A 26,905-nucleotide genomic window follows, 5' to 3' on the forward strand; every position below is an offset into this window, starting at 1 on the left:
GGTGTTCGGAGTTCGTGAAAATTATGTCGGATTCCGAGAGGCGGGTCCCGCATTGACTTTTGTTGACTTTTTAGAATAAATTTTTAAGTTGGCGTATTATTATCTGAAATTATTTTTGATGAATTTTAATGATGTTGTACAATTAATTTGGATAGATTTGAGCTGCCCGGAGATCAATTCAAGCAAGAAGGCGATTTTGGAATATCGGCATAACTTCAAAAAAAAAAAGGTAAGTATCTTGCCTAACCTTGAGTGGGGAAATTACCCCTTAGGCATTGAGTCTTACGTGCAATTTGTGTATTTAAAAATCATGTACGCAAGGTGACGAGTACATACTTGATTTATATGTTCAAATTATATTGGCTAAAATCCTTAGACGCCCTTATGTATTAAATTGGAAAATTACTCGCACTTATTAAATCCTCTATTTTTCATGCCTACATCCCTGTTTTGTTGGATTTGTTTTTATATGATAATTTGGTGTGATTGCCACCTTGATTTTTATGTGAAATATTATTTTGTTGAGTTGTTCATTCCCGAATATATTTGTTAAGATTTTGTGCACATTATGGTCGAGCCATGGTCTCCTTATTGTGAAAAATAATGTATTATTGAATTTGCTGGCGAGTTGTAATATTTTAGAACTTGATGTGCAATTTGTAATAAAATTATAATATTTGAGCACCTGATGTGCAATATGTGATAAATGGTAATATCTGAGCACTTGATGTGCAAATTTTTGATATGTTATAATATTTGAGCACTTGAGGTGCAATCTATGCGATGTGATATTAACACGTTATATTGTTGGGAAGTTTTGTTCAGGTATTTGCACGAGGTTTCTGCCGTGCTATTATTACTATTGATTTATGCACATGCGGCGTGACAAGACGGCTTATATATATATGTGGGTTTTGCGCATGTGGCGAGACAAGGTGGAAATATTATTATGCGCATGTGGCGAGACAAGGCGGACATTTACTTTATTATTGCACACGTGACGAGACAAGGTGGGCTATGTCGTGAATTGAATTGTGATGACTTGTGATAGCCTGGGGGAATTGTTGTTGTTGCATATTTACTTTGGGACTACGAGGCGGTACCTCGGGAGATCCCCCTTATCTTGCATATTTACTTTTGGGATTACGAGGTGGTACCTCGGGAGATCCCCTGTTGAGCATTTACTTTTGGGACTACGAGACGGTATCTCGAGATTGCCCTTTTGTTGACATCTCTCTATGGTTGCACTTGCCTTTGGTTATTTTGTATTTCTGTGATAGGTAAATCCTTGTGATATGCCGTGATGTATTATTTGAGTTTTACTATGTGTTTGTATTCCTTGTTGTATTGTGTTGGCTTGGGCTTTTTAGTACGAGACTCTGAAGATTTATATTCCTGGTTTTTTTACCGATTTTCGATGACTGAGTTGTTTTTAATAAAGAATTTACTATTATGTTTTGAATTAATAAGTTTTACGTCCGAAGCAATAGATTATCTGATGTTTTATTTAAATTGAAATGTCATTTTTCTTTACTCAAACTATTTCTAAAGTAAACTCATTTCTTTGTTGAATTCTTACTTGGTTTAAAAATTGCAACATTACCTTATTTTAAAACAAATTAATCTTGCGGATCTTATGGATTGAAATATTGGGCACGAGAGTTATTCGTGCGGTTGTGAATAGAGATATGGGCACGACGTGCCGTGATAATATGAAAGGGGGTCGAGAACCGTATTTTATGATTATGATATGAGATATTTATTTGGAAGAGTTTTATATTCGAAGGATACTTATTTGAAGAAATATATTTGGAGGGTATTTATTTGAAGAGATTATATGTGAAATACTTGTTTAATCGGTTGTTCTTGATTTTATTATCCGTCTGAGTAATAATTATGGTGTTCTTACTGCATTACTGTTTATAGTACTAGTGGATTATTGTTGCTATCACTGCTATTTAATTTCGATTATTTTAGTATGGCACAAGTTATTTGACTAGTGAGTGTCTTGACTGTACCTCATCACTACTTCACTGAGGTTAGTCTTGATACTTACTGGGTACCGACTGTGGTGTACTTATACTATATTTCTGCACATTTTTATGCAGAGCCAAGTAATGTGGAGTCAGTTGACCGATCGCTAGCAGTACGGATCTTGCTGTGGAGACTCAAGGTAAACTTGTTGCTGCATTCGCATGCTTCAAAGTCACCTTCTGATATTGTATTTGCATTGTTTTATATCTATTTCAAAATAGTTGTATTTATAGGCTTTCTAGTAACTCAGTAGAGCTTATGACTTGTACTACCGATTTTGGGGTTTTAAGTATTGAATAGAGATTTATAATTCATATTTGTCAGTTGTTATTTAATATTGTTATTATTTCAGTAAATGTTAGGCTTACCTAGTCACTAAGACTAGGTGCCATCACGACATCCTACGGAGGGAGATTTGGGTCGGGACATCAATCCTTGTGATCTGCCGTGATATATTATTTGATTTTACTATGTCTTTGTATTCTTTGTTGTATTGTATTGGCTTGGGCTTTTAGTACGACACTATGAAGATTTATATTCCTGATTTTTACCGGTTTTTGACGACTGAGTTGTTTTAAATAAAAGAAGTTACTATTATATTTTAAATTAATAAGTTTTACATCCGAATCAATAGATTATCTGATATTTTATTTAAATTGAAATGTCATTTTTCTTTACTCAAACTATTTCTAAAATAAGCTCATTTCTTTGTTGAATTCTTACTTGGTTTAAAATTTTTAACCTTACTTAGTTGAAAATAAATTAATCGTGCGGATCTTATGTATTGAAATATTTGGCACGAGAGTTGTTCGTACGGTTGTGATTAGAGATATGGGTACGAGGCGCCGTGAGAATATGAAAGGGGGTCGAGAACTGTATTTTATGATTATGATATGAGATATTTATTTGGAAGAGTGTTATATTCAAAGGATACTTATTTGAAGAAATATATTTGGAGGGTATTTATTTGAAGATATTATATGTGAAAGACTTGTTTAATCGGTTGTTCTTGTGTTTCTTATTAGTCTGAGTAATAATTATGGTGTTCTTGCTGCATTACTGTTTATAGCACTAGTGGATTATTGTTGCTATCACTGCTATTTATTTTCAATTATTTTAGTATGGCCCAGATTATTTGACTAGTGGGTGTCTTGATTGTACCTCGTCACTACTCCACTGAGGTTAGTCTTGATATTTACTGGGTACCGACTGTGGTGTACTCATACTACAATTCTACACATTTTTGTGCAGAGCCAGGTAAATGTAGAGTGAGTTGACCGATCGCTATCAGTACGGATCTTGCTGTGGAGACTCAAGGTAATCCTGCTGCTGTGTTCGTAAGTTTCAGAGTCACCTTCTGATATTGTACTTGCACTGTTTTACCTATATTTCAAAATAATTGTATTTATAGGCTTTCTAGTAACTCAATAGAGCTTATGACTTGTACTACCGGTTTTGGGGTTTTAAGTATTGAATAGAGATTTATAATTCGTATTTATCAGTTGTTATTTAATATTGTTATTATTTCAGTAAATGTTAAGCTTACCTAGTCCCTAAGACTAGGTGCCATCACGACATCCTACGAGGAAGATTTGGGTCGTGACACCCGGGTAGCTCGGATGAGTTTCGGACGAGGTCCGAATCGAATTTGGACTTGTTGAAAATGCTGGAATTTCTTCTATTTCTGGGCAGCAGCTGTTGGAATCGCACCTGCGGAATTATGGGCGCAAGTGCGTCCACGCAGAAGAGGGGGGGCTGCTAGCCAGTGCATTTGCAGAAGCGTGAATGTACTCCGCATGTGCGAAACTGGGCAGAAACATAAAGACCAAAAATGGTGATTTTGCCATTTCGTTTTGGAATTTTTGGAGCTCGGATTTGGGCGATTCAGTAAGGATTTTTAACAAACTTGGTTGGGGTAAGTGTTCTATATCCTAAAGTGATTATATTTCATAAATATATAGTTATATTCATCGTTTAATTCGGATTTAAATGGAAGAAATCAAGTTTTTTTGCAAAAACTTCCAAAAAAACAAAAATTTAAGATTTGGAGGTCGAGTTGTTATCGGAATTTGATAAAATTGGTATGGTTGAATTCGTATCGGAATAGGTGTTCGGATTTCATGAAAATTATGTCGGATTCCGAGAGGCGAGCCCCGCGTTGACTTTTGTTGACTTTTTAGAATAAATTTTTAAGTCGGCATTTTTTTATCCGGAATTATTTCCGATGAATTTTAATGAAGTTGTATAATTAATTTGGATAGATTTGAGCTGTACGGAGGTCAATTCAAGCAAGAAAGTGGTTTTGGAATATCGACATAACTTCAAAAAAGTAAGGATCTTGCCTAACCTTGAGTGGGGGAATTACCCATTAGGCATTGAGTCTTATGTGGAAATTGTGAGATTGGAAGTCGTGTACGCGAGGTGACGAGTATGTACTCGGGCTTATATGTGCAAATTTTATTGGTTTAAAGTTTTAGATATTTTTATGTATTAAATTGGATAATTATTGGCATTTAGTAAATTCTTGAATTATCACGCCTCATTTCTTATTTGTCGAGTTTATATTTCATATAATAATTTGGTGTTATTGTCACTTGAATTTTATTTGAATTCCATGTGTTTGTTGATTTGATATTTGTTTTGGAATTAAATTCATGATGGAATCCTTATCGGCAAATATTTATTAAATAAGTTTAAATTGAGGAGTTAATATAATTATCAAGAATTTGGATTAATGAAGGCGTTACCCTATACTGAGTATTTTTCACCTCTGTTGATTATTTTGAGGTTTTATATACATTGTGTGGAGCCTTGGGCTATTTGTTGAGAAATTTATTGATTTTGCTACATATTTAAAATTTGGTTGTGGTCAGTGGCAAATTGTGATATGAATTATTGTATTGTGTTGTGGTTTAAACACTCTCTTTGATGTTATTTATGCTTTCTACCTTGCTTGTTAATGATATACATGTTCTTGGTAAGGAAGAATGTAAAGCACGAAGGGTGATATTGTGCCATTTGAGAGTGTAAAGCACGAAGGGTGATGTCGTGCTATTGAGAGTGTAAAAGCACGAAGGGTGATGCCGTGCCATTTCATTTATATTATCAGGTGAGGATTAGAGTAAAAGCACGAAGGGTGATGCCGTGCCATTATTTTTATAGTATCATATATTCATGGCAGGAAGGGTGTTTCCGTGCAGGCGAGGATGAGAGACATACATTATATCGTGATATCGTTTTGTTGTGTATACATTCATGCATGTATCATGAGATGTTATTGTGCACTTATGTTTTCTATGTGACTTGTAGTCGTTGTTACTTACTGTGTGCCTCCCACTTTATTTCTTTTATTGTTATTGACTTTTCTCCCACCTAGTTGGTATTGTTATATGTATGTAAGGTAAGAAAGAGATAAATGCACGAAGGGTGTTGCCGTGTCAATTGATTTGGTCTACATATATATTTATTAGGTGAGAATAAGACAAGTGCATGAAGGTATTTTCGTGCCATTTGATGTGATATGTTGAATATATTTCGCAAACCAGGGAAGTTAAATGAGGTATCACATGGTGACTTTTATTTGAAAGATTTGTATTTGAAAGATATTTACTTGAAAGAATTATATTCGAAAGATATTTATTTGAAAGAATTATAATGGAAAGATATTTATTTGGAGGAAGTATATTCTAAATATATTTATTGGAAAGGATTATATTCTAGAGACTTTTATTGAAAAACCTATAGATAAAAGATGTATATTTTGAAGAACTTGATTAATTGGTTGTACTTGTGTTTATTATTCGTTTGAGCAATATTTATGGTGTTCATGTTGCCTTGCTGTATAAATCACTAGTTGATTGGTGCTGCTATCACTGCTATTTATTTTCTATTATTTTTGTGTGTTATATTGCACAGGTTATTTGACTAGTGAGTATCTTGACTGTACCTCGTCACTACTCCACTGAGGTTAGTCTTGATACTTACTGGGTACCGACTGTGGTGTACTCATACTACACTTAAGCATATTTTTGTGCAGAGCCAGGTATTGGAGATATTGGATTCGGACAAAGATTAGAGTATGATCGCAAGGATTCAAGGTAGGATTGCTTGGTCGTCGCAGTCCCTTGGAGTCTTTCCATTTTATTGTACTGTTAATTTCTTATTCGAACAATATTGAGTATTCGATCCTTGAGATCATTTCATGTATTCAGTTAGAGTCCGTGACTCAATATTACCAGTCTTAGGAGGTTGTTTGTTGAATATTTCCATTGTTAGTGTTGACACTTGTATTGAAAAAGAAATGGCTTGAATTATGATTATAATTGGCTTACTTAGTCTTAGAGACAAAGTGTCATCACGATGCCTGTGGTGGGATTTTGGGTCGTGACATTAGGATAGTCTAATTTAGTTAATAGTTAATTACAAGTCCTCATGGGTTCGACATCCGACTTTTGGTCACTTTATTACTTGATGACCGCGTATACTTGTGTATGCGTTTGGCCGCAAGAAAATGCATCCTTGAAATATATTCTCCATTGAAACGAACTAATCAATGATAAGAACTATGTTAGAGATAGGGGCGAAATTATTTACTTTCTTAAGGTAGGGGGACATATTTGAACGGATAGTAGAACTAGGATAAACGTGAATAATTTTCTTTTTTACTTTTTAAAATAATAATAATACTCTCTCTCTCTCTATATATATATATATATATATATATATATATATATATATATATATATATATATATATATATATATATATATATAAAATATTATATATTATTTAATAAATATATATATCAAATCATATTTTTTTAAATTAGTATTATTATGATCAGGCATAATACCAGTTGACCACATATAGGAAGAGGCTAAACATTGAGATTTACCCTAGAAAGTCTTAGGCAATACTGAAGAACATATAATTGAGCAAGTCAAAGAGCATACATTAAAGTAACAAATAACAAGAAAACATGTCATAGTTGTTTAGAAGTTCAGCCAATACTAACATTTAGAAATTACATGATCATTAATTATGAGAAAGTTAACAAGCTACACATGAATGACTCAATAGAAGCAATACACCCGAACACATTTTGGGCATGAACTAGTTTCTCACAAGAGTCTGAAACAAGGTAGGAAGATGGGTTTATAGCAGGCAACAAGTATAAGCACTCAGACACACAACGTGCTTAAGAAAACCAGAATCAGGGAAAGAATTTAGGCAAGTTCAGATTCTAGAAAAGTTCAGAGCCACGAAATAACTTCAGAGCAAATAAAACTATAAACAGAGATAGCATGGTAATATATTGATTCAAAAACGTTTCAGTGGCATGAGTATACAGAGTATGAATACAAACGAAAGAGGATGAAACTGCAAAGTCCAAAGAACTTACCATTTACCAATTGACGAACAAGTAAATAAGAAGAACAATTTTAGTAGTACTTCAATCGCCAATAGCAAAAGAGAGAAACAAAATCCAAAATCTCAGTGCGTCAGAGTTTCCAAGGGTTTCTGATGAACCCCGGGCAGTTCTCGCACTGAGAAAGGTCAGTTAATCAAATTCTGGTGGCCTTGGCTTTCAGCCGGCCAAGAACCAAAGTTCAAAACAATATAGAGTGAGTGACTACCCAACCGGTCGTAGCTCGGTGGTAAACAAAGATGCATAACTACTCAACCGGCCATACCTCGGTGATAAACGAAGATACATGACTGCCAAATCGGCCATATCTCGGTAGTAAATGAAGATGCATGACTTCCTAACCGGCCGTAGCTCGGTGATAAATGGCTGACTGCCCGACCGGCCGTAGCTCGGTGGTAAATGAAGATGCATATAACACTACATTATGAACATTAACATCTTTATTGTCTCAATAGAAACTTAGAAACATACTTAGACATGCTTTGTATTATATTTCATAGGAATGAATAACGTAGACATCGTTAATTACTAAGAGTAGAACCATTTATGGAATAACATTACATTTACGTTTCGTTACTTGGATTATGCGAAAATAAGGAAGGATTAGCCTTAACATTCCTTTATTGTTTACTTAACTTCACGGTGTTGGTTCATCCCATTAGTACTTCAATCTACAACAAACGATAAGGGAGTATTGTTAAGGTAACGGAAGCTAGAATTCAACACAAATGAGCGAGTAGCTTATATACAAGTATTTGGATAACACCTCCCCTTATTCTTTTCATTTCCTCAAATCAAACAACAAGACCAACATGTCAAAAATATCAACAAACATGTTACATCAACCCCCAACCTTATATAAATCGCAATACATCACCAAAATAGTCCACACAATCTCATACAACAACCAAGTGCTATGTTGCACTTTAACATGGACTTTCATACTAAATAATGAAAAAGATAAGAATGGGTAGAGCGGGTAAAATAAAATGTGTCGCATCGATATAAAATGAAAAAGAAATGAACATGGGTGGATAGAGGTAAATTGTTTTATCTTTTATGTGTATCTAGCACAATTTGCTTGGACAACTTATTTGGATGGTTATTATCTATTGTAGTGTATTGCATTGTTACTTTAAATATAATATTTATTTTGATTGTTACTTAATTATATTATATCGTTAAATTCATCGTTATAAAACAATAAAAAGTGTCAATTTATGGAACGACAGTTTTAGTGTGGTGATGTCGTTACCTTGCTTGTTTCTCTCATCTTGCCCTTCCTTATTATACATTTTTTATTTTATCTTTTACCCTATTTTTTAAAAATATAATAATTCTACTCTGTATCCTATTTTTTTTTAGTAATATTATAAGTTTATTCTTCATATTGTTGGTGAGTGACATCATGAAACGACGTCAAGAGATATAATCTATCCAACTGTTGTATTCATTAAACAATATAATATAATGTAGTACAATATAATACGATATATTTAGGGCTGTCAATTGTTCGGGTCGGTCGATTATTTTATAAAATTTGTACCATAATAATTTTTTGATTATTCTATTATATATAACCAAAATTAGACTCGAAACCGTCCCAATCATGTCGTTATCGGCACGATTCAGTTATATTTTTGGTATTTTTATAAATGTTATGTAAAAGTTACTAGTAGAAGTATAAAGCAATAACATATATATTTTTTTATATTACTTAGCAAAACTCTCTAGACATTTTTACTGTTTAAAAAGTGATGAATTAAGAAAACCTGAAAGATGGCTAGAGTATAGATCCATCAATTATTCTATAGCAGTGTAAAAGAAACTAAGTAAAGACAAAGAAAATATAAATCACACGAGTGTAAAGATATTAACCAAGTTGGGATTCAAGAATAAAGTCGATAGAAGATTAAGCATTCAAAAAGATAAACCTAAATCATACCAAAGGAAACACATTCAATACAATATTGTAATTTGCTACTCATAATCACTAGAATATTTTGTGTCTTGCTAGTGAATATGGTGAAAATAATTTAATTTCAGTAGGAGTAGCATACTAGGTTTGGGATCCGCCCAACCTTTCTTGTTGCCGCCATGCTCCATTTGTATGGCACCAATATAGGCTTTGGAATCCTGTACTTTCGGCTTAAATTCCAAGCACACACAACCCCCCCCCCCCCACTACCAATGCAGGTCGTCCCTCCTGTGTCACCCTTGGGTGCCTCAGCAAAGTTTCCGATTATTGTTGCAAGCTTACTCAACTCTGGACATTCACTTGCCTGATGTGATCCTTTACAGAAGTAGTATCCTCCCTTAGGTACGGACTTGCTACCGTTTTTCGGTCCCATGTCGTTTCTCTGGACCCCTGTCCGTTATGGGATGGCCCCTTGCCATTGCCCTTGTATATCTCGGCTATGCCTTTCCCGTTGTCCTTGTCATGATCTCCTCCACCTCTCTCAGTGTTTCCTTCTTTGGACTTGGCAGGCTCCATCTTGAAGTCAACGAGCGACTCAGCTACTATTATGGCCTCGTCCACATTGACTATTTGATGTCTTCTTACCTCATGTTTTGCCCAATTTTGCAACCCATCCATGTTTGGGAGGAAGCATACTCTTATTGTTGATGAGTCAATATTGGAAATGATAGAGCAAGAGATCACCTACTAAGTGGAAATCATAAAATTAAACTCAAAAAGCAAAAAAACAAAATGAGATGGCAAGCCTAAACTTTTCAAGATTGACTTTGGAATATATCATAATTGAAAATAAGGAGAAATCTCCTTCGGAGCTAAACATGTATGCATATATATTGCACCATTAACTTCTGATTAATTAGCTCAAAAGTTAGAAATTTCATTTACACTTTTTCTTCACACACTCATCAGACAAGAAACTGAAATTTAAGACATGGTGAGAAGGCAAAAAAATAATGTAATAATAATAATAATAAACAACTCAATTGTCAATCGATCATGTTTATAAACAATAACTAAAGCATATATATAACTGAAAAAGTAACATGAGAGAGCAAGCATGAGGATTTTCATCACTGAAAATCTGTGGGGAATAATTAGCATACTCCATATTATAATTTTAGTAGTATTTTGAAGGCAAATATTCACTTTTCTTAATGTCTGTCTTGTTACTACTGAAAAATAGGCCTATGGCAACGCCAGGGAAACCGTTGCAACAGATAGGTCAACTGTTGCCATAGAGATATTGCAACGGTTTTGGGCCGTTCCATCAACCGTCGTGGCGATAGAGCTAAAGCAACGGTGATTGTAACGGTTCACATAACTATGGCTATAGTACCGTCTATCGCAACGGTTATTTCTCTCCCTATTGGAACGATTATTCTTTCCAACTGCAACGGTTGAAATCTGTTACCATAACATTTAATGCAACGGTTATGTAAGATATTGTTACGGTTATTAATTTGATATAACAACGATTTCTTTAAGCTATTGCAACGGTCCTGGTAGGCTATAGTAATAGTTTCATTCAAACAATAATATAGCCATTATTGTAAATAAATATTTACATATACAATAAATAGTAAAACAGTAAAATTTATATAAATATCAAAATGAAACAATTCATAATCCAAATTGTCCAAGGACCTAATAATATCCATAAAAAGTAAAATATTTTGACATAAATACGATAACAAACACTCGTTCGTGGCTAGACCATGTATCTACAGCAATTCAAAAGTCTTTTTAAGTAAGGTTTAGATCTTCACTGCCTCTGTCTTCCATTTCTTCATCTACAACACCTACAAAAGAGAATAAATAAAGTCATTATCCTTCAAGAGAATCGAGTCTAAGAATGCTCTTAGTCCAAAAAACCAAGGGAAAATAAAGAACATGACATTAAACTTGATCAATTGCAAGAGATCAAATAAGTACAAGAAAGGCTCCAAAACCGATTGACATTAAACTTGATCAGTTTAGAATATGGTATTGAATATTACTATCAGCTGTCTTCACAGGGAGTACATAGGCATTTCACCAAATATAGGCATGTAAAACTAAAAAGCAGAACAGTATATTCTGCAACATCCCTTAACATCCCATTAATCAGTTGAAACCTCCAAAAATACAGCTGAAAAGCTGCTCAAAAGCGCAGCAAAACAGCTGCAATTCTCCTTCCAAACCAGCCCAAAAACACACAACACAGCCGAGAACCCAGTTGAAAACCATCATGAACCCCATCTAGAATCGACCCTGAAACAACTCCAAAACACAACCAAAACTCCCATAAAACACAACCAAAACAGCCATATAAACCTCTGTTAAACCACCTAAAAATAACTTAGAAACTCCATAAAAATATCAGCAGAAACCTCCAAAAATGCAGCTGAAAAGCTGCTCAACAGCTGCAATTATCCTTCCCAAACCAACCCAAAAACATGCCAAAACACAATCAAGAACCCAGCTGAAAACCAGCGTGAACCCCATCTAGGATCGACCCCGCAACAGCTCCAAAACACAACCAAAACTCCCATAAAACGACAAAGTGCCGGCAAGGCATCAGCAAGACAACCATAAAATTATGCAGGCTTCAATGATACTTATTGTACGCAAGGTCTTTTACAATCACTGTTTGCCAAAGACAATAACATAAAGGTATTGTACTACTATAGCATATTAGTACAAAGGTGGTGTACTACTATATCTCTGATTTGAAGACTCAGAGACATACTTCTTTAACAACGACCTTCATTTAAGTTTTACTCTAGCTTTTAATATATTTGTCTGAACCGTCGACTGAGCACAATACATGTGATGTCCAAGTAAATTCTTATTTCAAAAGTCTTAATATGTGGATATTTCTATCACAATACATATGATGCATATACTCAAATTTTTTACTCAGTCAAGTGTCAAATTATAAGATTGTTGAAGACTATAAGAACCAGGCAATTAGTATATTATAATCCCTCAACAAAAATTTTGGACTTAAAGACCTTATTCTAGCTTTTGAAGTATTTGGAGCTCGACATTTATTTTAATAAAACTTCAAATTCAAAATATGCAACAAAAGGATCCAGAAACATCTGTAGTGACTGGAATCTATAGCTCACCTACATTACATATACCAATTGGGGTATTACAAGCTTAAGGCATCTTTATATTGTTTAAAATAAACAAAAAGTTAATAACTTAACACATAAAATATTAGTAAAAGATATTGTACAATAATCTAAATCTTAGTTCCTTTAATTTCAGTGGTTAAATTAAAATCCTTTTACTACTTATCTTTTTCTATCTTTCATCCACAATCTGAAATTTATAATTTTTGTTTTATAAAACAATATGTAAATTTTTCAATCTCATAATGACCTGTATTTATGGTAAATTTCAGTTTATAGTTTATTGTTACATTGTGCTTCCAAATGGTATAGAATCAACTAATATTGTATAATAAGATCTAACCCGATAAACGTGAAAGAACCAAAAAACAAGATATATATAACATATCAAAACTTACTTTAGTTCAGCATATTTTGCATCATAGTAGCCAAATATTTTACTATGCCACAAAATTAAATCAATGCTTATTTAAGGAAAAAAGAAAAAAAAAGAAAAAAAACGCTTCTAGTTGTTTATGTATTCAGTAAGCACAAAGAAGTAAAGAAAAGAATATGCTATTCTTTTCTCTTCACCTTAACCATCAAACAATATTTTCTTCCTCATTTAATTTTTTTTGATAAGGAAAACCAAAGCCAATCGTATGTTATTTGTGGTCTTGTTCTTGTTCCTATTATTACATAGGCAACTTTTGAGAGCTGCAGCTCAAGATTGTTGTGGTTCTATTTGAGGACATTGGGCTTGTTCTATGACAAGGGAAGGAACAAAGTTCAACAGGCACATTACTGGTCAGAGATTTGAAGATCAAATTTCTGGAAAATTAAGACAACAAAGGATTATGCAAGTAACTTGGAAGAGAAATGGAGATGTCTATAGACTCGTTTAAAATTTTGCAAAACTTGGAAGAGAAATGGAGATGGAAAAAGCATAATTGTTTATAGCAAATAACTATCTTTTAATTACTTTGCTCTATCACCATGTGTCATAAACTGTTCTTCCAACTTGATTCGTATTGTCTGTATTTCCAAATGCATAGCTCTTCAGTTAAGTGTACACAATTCCCTGATTCTAGAGCTAGGATCTTTTGGTACTTATCAATCTTTCTTTGGAAAGGTACTTAAGATAATCTTTTGAGATGATAATGAAATCCACCCTTCCTCCTTTTCCCGCTGACACTCTTCTTGATTCTCTGTATGCAGTTTAGACTATATATTTCTAGCTGAAGTCCATACACTTTATATTAAGATTTCCTGGAGGAAAAAATTCATACATCTCAACATGAGTAGAATGCAGAAATGGTCCTTTTTAACAATACATCTCAGCCATTAAAAAATCTGAACAGTAATTAGGCATCCAAAATCCTTTTACCACATAGGAATATCCATAAATTAGATACTAACCCAACAATTTTATTACTATTTAGAGGCATAAAATTGAACAAACAAGAAGAAACCCACAAAAAAATCCAAAATAAAACTACAGTAAATCATTCAAATTTATTTGGATCCAAACCATTTCAATGCATTTATTAAATGAAAAATGAAGAAATTTTCTAGTGGTACTATTTAGAAAAGAGGACAACGGTACTAACCTTTGATAAAAAATTGGCCTTTTCAATGATACCTTTACGATGAGGAGACAAAGTCTGTGCGCTTTTCGCACCGAAATTGCAGCTTCTCCACCCCCTACTACTACCAAAATCTCTTCACCTACTAATTTTATCAAAAACACAAAGGAAATCAGTGTATCTTACCGTAAATCTGCAGAAAAAAATTAAGACTCTTTGGACATTACTATCAATATTACCTTTGCAGCTAAAGAAAAATTAAGAGACTTCTCCTTCTCCGGCGGCTAGGGATTGGGTATCTTCAGATTTGCTTGGAAGTTGGATCTAGGGGGGAGTATTCTTTGATATGTCCAGAGAGTATTTTCGATGGGGTCTGGAGATAGAAAGAGTTCTTCTATTTCTTTTGCTATTAGAAATTAAAAACAAAGTCTAGGGTTTAGTGAAATAAGGAGGAGGGAAAAAACGAAAATAAAAATAAAAGTGGGTAAAGTTAGGAGGGAAACTGAACCGTCTCCATAGGCCTATTTTGCAAAGAACCGTAGCCACAGGTAATCCTATCGTTACGGTTAAAACAACTGTTGCAATAGAATGCCCTATGGCAACGATTATTTCACTCTTGTAACGGTTTGCTTGCGGGTTGGTCTTATATAACCGTTGCGACAAATACCGTTGCTATAGGTCCATTTTCTAGTAGATCATCTTCTCCTTTGCTTTCCTCAGCTTCACCTTGTTTCTTTTCTTCTTTATCTTTTTTCTCTTCTTCTTTCTTCTCAGCTTCTTCCTTTTTCTCTTCATTCTTTACAACTGAAACTTGTTTTCCAGTTCTCTTATAAACATCATTTGCTATCTTTTCTGAGTCAATGACACCTTTTACGACTACTTGATTTTTTACAAGGTCTGTCGTAACAGATTCTACCCCTGCAATATCGCATTTTCAGAATAGCAATTAACCTGATACTGTGCCTAGGTTATAAAACCAACTCCTGAACCATTTTGGATTAATAATGTAACTTGTGAAAACAGTAAAATATAATTTAAAATATTTAAAATATTTTGGATTAAAATACCTTTAATTTTGCGGATCCGTTTTTGCAAAGCTTGAGCACAAGCATCACAATGCATTTGAACGTTCAAGACAACCGTTATTACTGGAGGAGGCTGCAAGGGGCAAAACATAGTTGACACTTCCATATTAATTCATTTAATCAAAGAAAAATAAATGATTGGCAAAAAAACAAGACACAACAACAAATACCCTAAAAAACGTTGATAATCTATGGCCGTGCATGTTGTACATTGACTTGCACAAAAATATCATTTGTACAATCTACCCTTAAAAATAGCAATACCAATACTATTTTCATGTCCCAAATACGATTATGGTAAGAAAAGCCAACTATAATTTGCATTTCGCGAATAATTACACTGGTAATTTGTCCTGCTAATTATAAGTGATTGCTCATATTATATTAATTTACGTCATTCGCCAACCAGGCTTTCGATTGTCTTTGTTCACATTAATATTTTCACCGATAATGCTAAGCTTTAATTTTGTCTAGTGATTGTTACTATTCTTATATTGTGTGTATATATAGACAACAGCCCAAACATTTCAAATATTGAATGTCAGTTCCGTGAATGCTTTAAGGTAAGATTATCAGATGATTTCGGGTTCAAGCCTTTGGAGCCACAGTTCTTAAAGAGCGGTTTATCCCAATATGGGAAATTTCAACGCGACTGTAGATTTAGTCGGCCTCCAATGCTAGTACCGTTAGCTGGCTGGCAGAGCTTGCTAGTTTCAGTTCTTTTAGCTTAATTAAGAGGTCATGCAGCAGCAAAACCTTGACTGATCCTTGACCTCTAGCTATATAGTGCAAACCCAACTATGGGTCAAAACTTTTCTCAGATCCACATCTAAGCTTCATATAGTTAGATGTGCCCAGTGGCTACGTAATCCAAAATATCCTTTTGCTAAGTTCAACGTAAAAATCCTTTTTGTATGTTATCATGTTGCTTCTATATATATATATATATATTGTTTACCCTAAAAATTGAGTAACAATTAAACTTATATTGTGGTTTTAAGGATATGTGATTTAAACCAGTACCAATTGATGAACAATGAATTAAATAGATAAATTGGACAATAAAATAAATCAAATCGATCTGCAAACAATGTCTCGACCTCGATTCGAGATAGTCTCGAGGTTAGTTAATAAGAATAGGATAGAACAAAGAGAGATGAACAGTAAGTAAAACAAAAAAAAGCAACATATGTGTATATTCTTATCAGTGAATAATGATTGTCCCCCTACAAGTGAATGAGATCCCTTTTTATATAATAGAGGAATCCTAAATAAGGTACAACTCTAATAACGGAAGTAGATCCCATGATTGGCACTAATAACCGCTTTGATTTGATCTGTTCCGGAATTTTCGCCGTGGTCTTCGACCAGTTACTGATATCTCGCCATTCCGTTATTACGCCTTACTCGAAGTCAATCATGCTTGATCTCGATTGTTGCTGCCTCGATCTCAATGAACACTTCGATCTCCAGGCTTGATGTTCTATCTTCGAGCTCGAGCTCGATCTATTATGAGGTTACCCTCGAGGCAACTCCCTTGCCAACGAAATCGAGTATGCCCGATTTCAACCGCATACACATAGTCCCCTCGTTTTTTGGAGTGTAACGAGAAGAAACGAATTCGAGACTTCGATTTAATACCTCGATCAATTATGACGTCAACATCGTAACGTAAGCGACAGAAGCGATTGAAGCGTCGCGTCTGCATAGTTCCCAAGGTCATTAATTAACGCCAGTTGATGGTCATCCATTAGTGCTTTCAAACCATCAAAGTGGCTATTATAAATAGAACACCTACATAATCTTCTCAAACTTTACTTTCAAACTTCTTCTAATCTTCAAAAGCTCTTCTATTCTCTTCAAGTTCATCAACTTTGCCGGTTTCCGTTTGCCAATCTCTTATTAAAACACAAATTCCGTCTTCTTCTTCCTTAAACCTCATATAGCAATGGCACAAACATCAAAGACCGTTCCTCAAGAAGAAAAGGCCTCCTCATCGCGGTCGGCCGATGACAAAACACCGGTGGAGCCACATCTCGAAGAGTGCATCCCCGGGCTATGTGAACTTACTTTCGACTTTAAAGTCAAAAAACCCTCTTCGGTTCCTGGTTGATGCGAGCCCATGTCTAGATACATCTGTTCGATATCCAAAGGCAATCTCGAGCAGGTGAAAAAAGACCTCAACTGGGAGAATAAAGAGGTGATAATTCCTACCCCCGAGGAGGACATCACCACTCACGTGAAAGGGTTCTTAAGTGTGTATACTTTCCCTTTCACACTGGGTTCCGTCGATACTGTCATAATCGACTTCTGCCGCCAATACTGGGTAACCCCAGGCTAGATCTACCCCTCTTTTTGGCGCATTGTCATTTTGCTCAAATTCTTCTCGAGCAAGGTCGAGGGAAAGTCTTTCACCCTCGATCATCTCATTAGGCTATACAGCCCCCATCTTTGTCGGGGTGGACTGATAAGGCTTCAGCGCCGGGCCACGAAGGTGCTGTTCTCGAGCATAGATGAGGACAAGGACCGAGGATGGATGGGCCGGTTTGTCCGAGTCAGGACCTCCGACTTAATCCCCGCCGAGAAGATGCCATTCCCCGAAGAATGGGACATGAAGCATAAGTAGAACCTCACCGATAATGTTTGATTACTTGTTATGTTTCCTTTACCTCTTCTCATCTATATTCTTCCTTACGGTGCAGCTTCCCCCTAGTTTCCTGGTGCAGTCCCGGACCTTGCAGGTTGGGTTTGACAACTGGTTTCAACCTCTTCATATGCTGAGCACTTGTGGCGCGATTTGGCCAAGGGTTGATGGGATGCCAAAAATCACGGTAAGTTCCCTGTCTGTGTTTGATGCTTTCCTGTGAAATACTTCTTTTTAACTTGATTTCTTCTCACACATGTCTTGGAGATAATGTCGTCATGAGGCCACCTCCCCCCGGGGAAGAGGAGGTCCTGAAGCCGACCAAAGACAAGAAAAGGAGAAGGGCCTCGCCTCCAGATACCCCAAAGCCCAGGAAAATCAGGGCTCGAAAGTCGAAGACTGATCCCGCCGTTCTGTCTGTCGATGTAGTCAAAACGCTACGAGATGAAGATGAGGAAGAAGAAGATGTCGACTGCCTGCTGGTGGCTCGGAAGAGGGAAGGCATCGAAGCTTCGAGAACTGCTGAGCCAGTGACGGTCGAGGAGGTTCAGCCGCAGACCGAGGTGATCTCGGAGGAAGGTCCGAGCAGAGTCCCTAAGTCATCGGGTGTTGATTATGCCTCATGCTGTGAAAAGCAACTGGTGGGTGTGCCCGAAGGGTCTAGTTTTGAGGCCCTTCAAAGAGAAGAGAATGCCCCAAGTGAATCGCTCGGGGCAATTAACATTGATGATTTGCCGCCCGGCCCCACGGTCTCTGAGGGGCAGTTTCGGGATGCCCGGTCCATAAGGACCCCCGATGTGGGGATGCCCCCGAAGGGGATGATATATTTTGCGGCTGCTTTGCGAGGGTCGATGTGTTCCCAACCTGGACACATCACGCATTTTTGATAAGGCTCAGCGGCTTCTGAACCAAGTGAGTTTTAGCCCATGTTACCTTGCTTGCGTTTGTTCTTATTTCTCTAAGTCTGATTTCCTTCCTTTCTGTACAAGCTACGGTGCTCCATCGAGAAGCATCCTCCAAATACCGAGCTGAGCTGGCCCGAAGTAAGGCTGATCTCAAAAAGCTTATGGAGGAGAGAGACGCCCTCAAACTCCTCTATGTGCAAAAAGAAGAAGAGATCATGAGTATTTGAGCCGAGCTGACAAGAGCTCATCAAGATCAGACCGAGCTCATTGAATGGGTAATGTAAATTTTTGGGAGCTTGTTATGTATTAACTTGATATTGGCGACTAACACTTTGATCCTGCAGGTTCAACAGAAGGCCAAATTGGTTGAGCAGCTTCGTGAGGAGGCCAAGATGAAAGAGGCAGAGACTTTGGGGTGGAATCAGAACATGGACCGTCTCACCTCGGAGAAAGATGTGGTTCTGGCCCAACTGTCTTTGGTTATGCATCAACTCTAAAGTGTGAAGGAGGAGAACTTGGCTCGAGCCAAGAAGGTTGAAGAGCTCGAGACTCGGTTGGCCGCTGAGCTTGCAAGGGCCACATCCGAGGAAGAGGCGCTCGTGGCCTCCTACCGAATCGACACTGAAGCCGCTAACACTCGGGCAAAGGAAATTTCAGACTCTGCTGAGGTTAGATTGTCCCATATTGCCGAGCATGCTAGCCGCCAGTCTCGGAGAGAGACTCTTGGGGAGGTACATACTCGTGGCTTCTACCTCACGACTGATATCGACAATGCGAAGGTTTTGGAGGACGGGGCCGGAGCTTTGCTTTTCGATGATGAAGACTCAGCGAGTGGATCCGAGAATGGAGGAGATGAAGATGAAGCTCCCGAAGATGCGGCTCCCGAGGCAGACTAGCACTTAGGATATTTTCTCCTTTTCTTGTGTAAGACCTTGTGTGGTCTTTGTAAATACTTTGCATATATGAAAGATTCCTTTTCTTTCAGTTTCGTGTCTGATTTCAGATTTATGGTAAATTTTGTTTTGCCTTTTCCTTGTGAAAACTTTGTTGCAATCGGGTTGTTGTAGCCTCTATAATCGAGTGAGCAATAGCTCGAACTCATAGTATAACAAACCCTTAGATTTTTTAGTTAAGCGAGGGCGAGTCCCCGAGTTCAACAATATGTTCGGGATTTTGATTTTGGATGACTTGATCGAAGCCATAATTGTACTATTTTCATAGCCGAGTTCGAGTAATTTTCGAACTCACACTAACAGACCCATTAAGGTTTTATATCAAATAATGATGAATCCTCGAGCTATATTCAAGATAGTTTTATTTGAGCTCGGAAGAGTGGAACCCTTAGGTCCGAATTGAGTGAGAACAAAATCTCGAAATCTATGTGTATTAGCCCTTAGGCTCTTTAGATTGGGCCGATATGGCCTCTAAAAGATGGCTATTTTTTCCCTTTTTCGTCTTAGAAGACTTAGTAAAAAATTTCTTTATGCCTTAACATGTATTCTTTACCCATTGGGTTTTTGAGGGTTCGATGTCGATTGAAACCCCTTTGCTTTTTGTACCTTAGCATGTTTGTGTTAAGATAATTTGATACCTCTTAAGGTTTTTCGAGGGCTGTTTCATCGAAGCCCTTTTGATTACTTGCCGAGGGTAGCCTTTTTTAATCGATTTTTCAAAGAATTCGAAGGCCTATTTTTATTGAGGGATTCGGACGTCTCCGAGCCGCCTTAATTTGGCCTTATCCTTTGGGTATGCCTCTTTGGCTTATTTCCCAATAACACTTCGAACTTGTTCGAAGTGTTAGTCTCCAAGAGTGATGTCTTTGGCCTATAGATCGAGGGGTGCCTCTTTGAGGTCTTATGAATTTGAGTTTAGATTACTCGAATATGTCGATCGTCGATGGCAGTCCCCGAGTGTACGAGGTATATTTGCACTTGGCCCTTGAGCCATTTCTCACAAAATCTTAAGTATGGAGCTTGTGTAGTAGAAAATTTTCTTTGAGAAACAAGATGTTTGACATAGAAAGAATGCTTCTTTGTATAATTTATACATGAGTACATGTTTTGCCATCGAGGCTTGATTAATCTATACGGACATGGTTCATTCGACCGTTTGGTCCATTACAAAGTTTCTCTATCGAGACCCTTTGACACGAAGTATTTTTCTCGAAAGTGTAACATCCGAGGGTGATGCCCCCCAGTATTCGAGGTTGATTGTAAAGAAGCCTTGGATACTGTTGAATTGTCCTCGGGTAGCACATAATTGTTGCCTCGTTAAAAACCTCGCTGGAAAAATCCACTTGGGACATAAACTGATCTAAGGAAAAAAGAGTGCAATACGTGCTTTAAAAATTGAGGTCTCGATGTCTTCGATCAAACACCTGCAGTGAGTTAGTGTCGAATATATAAATGAAAAAAAGGGATAAAGTCATACCTTAGCAATAATACCGTTTGAGAAGCGATATGTTCCAATTATTTGGCAGTTGTTCGCCGTCCATCGTGCCGAGCTTATAAGATCCCTTTCCGACGATGTCGAGGACTTGGTAGGGTCCCTCCCAATTTGGGCCGAGCTTTCCTTCATTAGGATCTCGAGTGTTGATGGTGACTTTCCTCAGGACTAAGTCCCCTACTCTGAAGTGGAGAAGATTGGTTCTCCTAGTGTAGTATCTTTCGATTCGTTGCTTTTGTGCAGCCATTCGAACGAGTGCGGCTTCTCGTTTTTCATCCAATAATTCGAGGCTAGTATTCATAGCCTCGTGATTTGACTCTTCTATTGTATGTCGAAACCTGGCACTGGGTTCCCCGACTTCAACTGGAATCAAGGCTTCAGAGCAATATACTAAGGAGAAAGGGGTTGCCCCCGTACTGGACTTTGATGTTATTTGATATGCCCAAAGAACTTCCGGTAGAATTTCTATCCATTTCACCTTAGCGTCGTTCAACCTTTTCTTTAGGTTTTGAATGATAGTCTTGTTAGTCGATTCGGCATGTCCGTTCCCACTAGGGTGATACGGCGTTGATAATATCCTTTTTATTTTATGGTCTTCAAGGAATTTTGTCACTTTGCTGCCGATAAAATATTTTCTATTGTCACACACTACTTCGGCGGGTATCTCAAATCGAAATACGATGTGATCCCAGATGAAGTCTATAACCTCTTTCTCTCTCACTTTCTCGAACGCCTGTGCTTCAACCCATTTAGAGAAATACTCAATCATAAATAAAATGAACTTAGCTTTACTTGGGGCCGATGGTAGAGGGCCGACGATATCCATTCCCCATTTCATGAATGGCCATGGGGATAGGACTGAATGAATTTGTTCTCCGGGCTAATGGATCATCGGTGCAGAATCCTTAGTGTCTTTTTCCATGCTATCCCAGTAGTATCCTGCTCTAATGATTTTATGAATCAGTGATTCGGTGCAGGAGTGGTTCCCACAAGTGCCTTCATGGACCTCTCGTAGAACATAATCGGTGTCTCCTGGTCCTAAGCATATTGCCAATAGTTTATCGAATGTCCTTCTGTATAATGTTCCATCTTCAGCTAATGTGAATCGAGCAGCTTTGGTTTGTAGGGCCCTCGACTCTTTAGGGTCCGATGGGAGATTTCCGTTCTTCAAGTATTCAATATATTTATTCCTCCAATCTCAGATTAAGCTTGTAGAATTTATCTCGGCATGACCTTCCTCGATCATGGATATCGAAAGTTAAACGTCAGTCCCCGAGCTGATCTCATCTTCCTCGACCGATGACCCCAAATTTGCAAGTGCATCGGCCTCACTGTTTTGTTCTCGAGGTACATGCTGTAAAGTCCATTCCTTGAAATAGTGCAAAGTTACCTACAGTTTGTCCAAATACTTTTGCATTCTATCCTCTCGAACTTCGAAGGTTTTGTTTACTTGGTTCACCACCAGTAAAGAGTCACACATGGTTTCAATGACTTCTGCTCCTAAGCTTTTAGCTAGCTCGAGACCTGCAATTATGGCCTCGTACTCGGCCTCATTGTTAGTCAACCTAGAAGTTTTGATAGATTGCATAATAGTGCTACCCATGGGCTGCTTCAAAATTATGCCTAGCTCGGACCCCTTCACATTTGAAGCACTTTCTGTGAAGAGGGTCCATACCCCCGATGATGTACCCGATTTTAACAAGAGTTCTTTTTCAACTTCGGGTACGAGGGTTGGCATGAAATCGTCCATGAAGTCCTCTAAAATTTTAGACTTGATGGCCTTCCGGGGTTGTTATTAGATATCGTACCCACTGAGTTCGACAGCCTATTTGGCCAATCGGCTAGATAGTTCGGGCTTGTGCAAAATATTACGAAGTGGGTAAGTGGTTAATACGCATATGGGGTGACATTGAAAGCATGGTCTTAACTTTCTATAGGCACTTATCACTGCAAGTGCCAATTTTTGTAAGTGTGGATATCTAGTTTCTGCTTCTCCTAATGTTCGACTTACATAATAAACAGGAAATTACGTACCTTGCTTTTCTCAAACTAGGACACCACTTACCGCGATTTTTGATACTGCCAAGTACAAGTAAAGTTTCTCATCTTCCTTTAGAGTCTGAAGCAGTGGTGGGATCGATAGGTATCGCTTCAATTCCTCTAATTCCTGTTGGCATTCCAGGGTCCAGGCGAAATCGTTCTTCTTTTTTAGTAGAGAGAAAAATATGTGGCTTCGATCCGATGACCTCGAAATGAATCGTCCTAAGGTAGCTATTCGTCCAATTAGCCTCTGCACAACTTTTACACTGTCCATGGTGGTGATGTCTTCGATGGCCTTGATTTTATCGGGGTTGATCTCGATCTCCCGATTCGATACCATGAAGCCAAGGAACTTGCCCAAACCGACCCCAAAAGCACATTTCTCAGGGTTGAGCTTCATGTTGTATTTCCTTAAAATCTCAAATGTTTCCTGCAAATGAGCCAAATGGTCCTCTATGCGCAGGGACTTAACTAGCATGTCATCAAAATAAACTTCCATTAATTTGCCTATTTGTTCTTCGAATATTTTATTTACTAGGTGTTGGTAAGTAGCTCCTGCATTTTTTAGCCCGAAGGGCATTACATTATAACAATATGTTCCATACTTGGTTATAAATGAAGTCTTTTCTCGGTCCTCTGGGTTCATTTGGATTTGATTGTACCCGGAATAGGCATCGAGAAAAGTAAGGATCTCGTGGCCGGCCGTGGCATCGATCATGCGATCGATGTTAGGAAGTGGAAAAGAATCTTTAGGGCACGCCTTGTTTAAATCCTTATAATCTACACATATTCTTAGTTTGTTCCCTTTTTTAGGGACTACAACTATATTGGCTAACCATTTAAGATACTTCACCTCCCGAATGGACCCTATTTTGAGAAGTTTAGTTACCTCGTCCTTTATGAATGCGTGTTTTAACTTTGACTGGGGTCTTCTCTTTGCTTCACTGGTTTGAACCTAGGGTCCAGGCTTAGACGATGCGTCGTTATCTCAGGTAGGATCCATGTCATGTCTAAATGGGACCAAGCAAAATAATCTATGTTATCAATAAATTATTAAATAAGCTTTTTCTTGAGTTCGGGGGTTAATCCCGTTCCCAGGTATACCTTTCGCTCGGGCAGGTACTCGATCAATATAACCTGTTCCAGCTCTTCGACCGTTGATTTGGTGGCTTCAGAATCTTTGGGAATGATAAAAGTTCGAGGGGTCAGAAAATCCTCCCCTTCTTCTTCTATCTCCTACTTCCCCGATTCGGTCGAGGCTGGTGGCTGTGATTGCTATTTGACTTCCTGTTTACCTTTGATGCTCGACCTTTCCAAGGTTGATAGTGTCGATATCGGTGTTACCTCATCGGCCGCAAATATTTTCTTTGCAGTATGCTGCTCCCCGTATACTATTTTTACACCATCCGACATCGGGAATTTCATCATTTGGTGGAGAGTCGAAGGGGCTGCCTTCATATTGTGGATCCAAGGCCTTCTGAGCAGGGCATTGTACCTCATGTCGCCCTCGATTATATGGAACTTGGTATCTTGAATGGTTCCAACCACGTTCACTGGTAGAATAATCTACCCTTTAGTTGTTTTACTGGCCATATTGAAGTCGTTTAAGACCCGAGCTGCGGGCACAATTTGATTTTGTAGGCCGAGATACTACACGACCCTCGATCGGGTGATATTCGCCGAGCTACATGGATCCACTAAAACACGCTTAACTTGAACTTTATTTAATAAGATAGAAATTACAAGAGCGTCGTTGTGGGGATGAGAAATGCCTTCTGCTTCTTCGTTGTTGAATGATAAAGTGCCTTCGGGCACATAATCTCGGGTTTGTTTTTCCCTAGTGATTGATGCCTTAGTGCGTTTTAATATGGGTCCATGTGGAATGTCGACCCCACCGACGATCATATGAATGACATGTTGGGGTTCCTCCTGTTTATTTTTCCTGTTGGCGTCCCTTTCTTTGAAATGATTCTTGGCTCGATCGCTGAGGAACTCTCGAAGGTGGCCCTCATTGAATAGACGGGCTACTTCCTCCCTTAATTGCCTGCAATCCTCGATCTTGTGACCATGCGTGCCATGATACTTGCACATCAAATTTGGGTTTCTTTAGGAAGGATCGGTTTGTATGAGTCTGGACCACCTAGTATCTCTGATCCTTCCGATTGCCGATACAATGCCCGATGCATCGATGCTAAAGTTATATTCCGATAACAGAGGTGCCTCTGTGGTGTTGACATACTTTTCAAAATCGCTTTTTCTCATAAGTCCCCGAGAATTCTGTCATCGATCACTTCTTCGATTGTTCCGGGCGGAATTGCATCCTGAAATATTGTTCCTTTGATCTGCGGTATATGGTTGATATCGGTCTCTGTTTGACCTTGGCTCCCTGTCGACGTCCGTCTAGTTTTTAACTACCGACCTGTTTGGATGTACTGAACTGAAAGGGGCTCCTAATTGGTCTGTGACCAGTGGCAACTCCATGCGTTCCATTTGAAATCGGGACACGAACTCCCTCAGCATTTCATTATCCCTTTGTCTTACCTTGAAAGGGTCTGATTTCCTCGTTGCGGCCTTTATGGCCCCGGCGTGTGCCTTTACTAAAGAATCTGCTAACATGGCAAATGAGTCGATGGAATTTGGTGGCAGGTTGTGATACCAAATCATTGCTCCGTTCGAAAGGGTCTCTCCGAATTTTTTCAACAGCACAAATTCGATTTCATCATCTTCTAAATCGTTACCCTTGATGGTGCATGTATATGAAGTAATATGCTCGTTGGGATCGATGGTCCCATTATATTTGGTTGTGTCTGGCATACGAAACTTCTTTAGAATAGGCTTCGGAGCCGCACTTTGAGGAAACGGCTTTTGTACAAACTTCTTTGAATCCATCCCTTTCAAGATTGGCGGTGCCCCCGGTATCTGATCAACTCGAGAGTTGTATGTCTCCATTTTTTTATCGTTGGCTTTGATTCTCTTCTTCCCTGATTTAATTCTTTTGGTGAGCTCCTCAAGCATTTTCATTACCGCAGGATTAGTCCCTGATTCATTACCATTCGACCTTTCCGGTACTATCTCGGTACGGCGAGTAATTTCCGGCTCGACCCTATTTGGAGCTCTATGTTGATTTTGTAACTGAGCAATAACGGCTTGCTAAGCCTGAAGCATCTCGAATATGTAACGACCCTGCCGGTCATTTCGAAAATTTAAGTCCCGTCCGGAGACATAAGGCCCTGAGCAGCTTCATATTATGTGTATTGACTTGCGTGCGTGGTTGAATTCAGTTACCAGATAATTCAGAGTGATTTGGGACACTTAGTCCCTAAAACAAAAGCTTAAGTCTTAGGATTTTGACCGTAGTCGAAACTATGTGAGGACGACTTCGAAATGGAGTTTCGTCGGTTCTATTAGCTCCGTTGGGTGATTTTGGACTTAGGAGCGTGTCCGGACTGTAAATTCGAGGTCTGTAGCTGATTAGGCTTGAAATGGCGAAAGTCGAATTTTTGGAGATTTGGACCGGAAGTGGACTTTTTGATATCGGGGTCAAAATGCGATTCCGAGAGTTGGAACAGCTCCGTTATGTTATTTGGGACTTGCCTGCAAAATTTGACGTCATTCCGGGTTGATTTGATAGGTTTCGGCACGAGTTTTAGAAGTTGCAAGAT

General features: G+C 37.9%; 1 protein-coding gene across 1 annotated transcript; it reads right to left on the reverse strand.

The window, feature by feature from the left end:
- Positions 1 to 11,013: 11,013 nt before the first annotated feature.
- Positions 11,014 to 15,316, reverse strand: LOC107781067 (heavy metal-associated isoprenylated plant protein 7-like). Its single transcript, XM_075224596.1, has 4 exons — positions 15,192 to 15,316; positions 14,364 to 15,042; positions 14,149 to 14,269; positions 11,014 to 11,239 (listed from the first exon to the last, which is right to left on the reverse strand). The coding sequence occupies exons 1-2, from the start codon at positions 15,313 to 15,315 to the stop codon at positions 14,768 to 14,770; spliced, it is 399 nt and encodes a 132-aa protein (XP_075080697.1). The 5' UTR covers position 15,316; the 3' UTR covers positions 11,014 to 11,239; positions 14,149 to 14,269; positions 14,364 to 14,767.
- Between the last annotated feature and the right edge of the window lie 11,589 nt (positions 15,317 to 26,905).

The sequence above is a fragment of the Nicotiana tabacum genome, chromosome 11, assembly GCF_000715075.1.
Source record: "Nicotiana tabacum cultivar K326 chromosome 11, ASM71507v2, whole genome shotgun sequence".
Lineage (NCBI taxonomy): Eukaryota > Viridiplantae > Streptophyta > Magnoliopsida > Solanales > Solanaceae > Nicotiana > Nicotiana tabacum.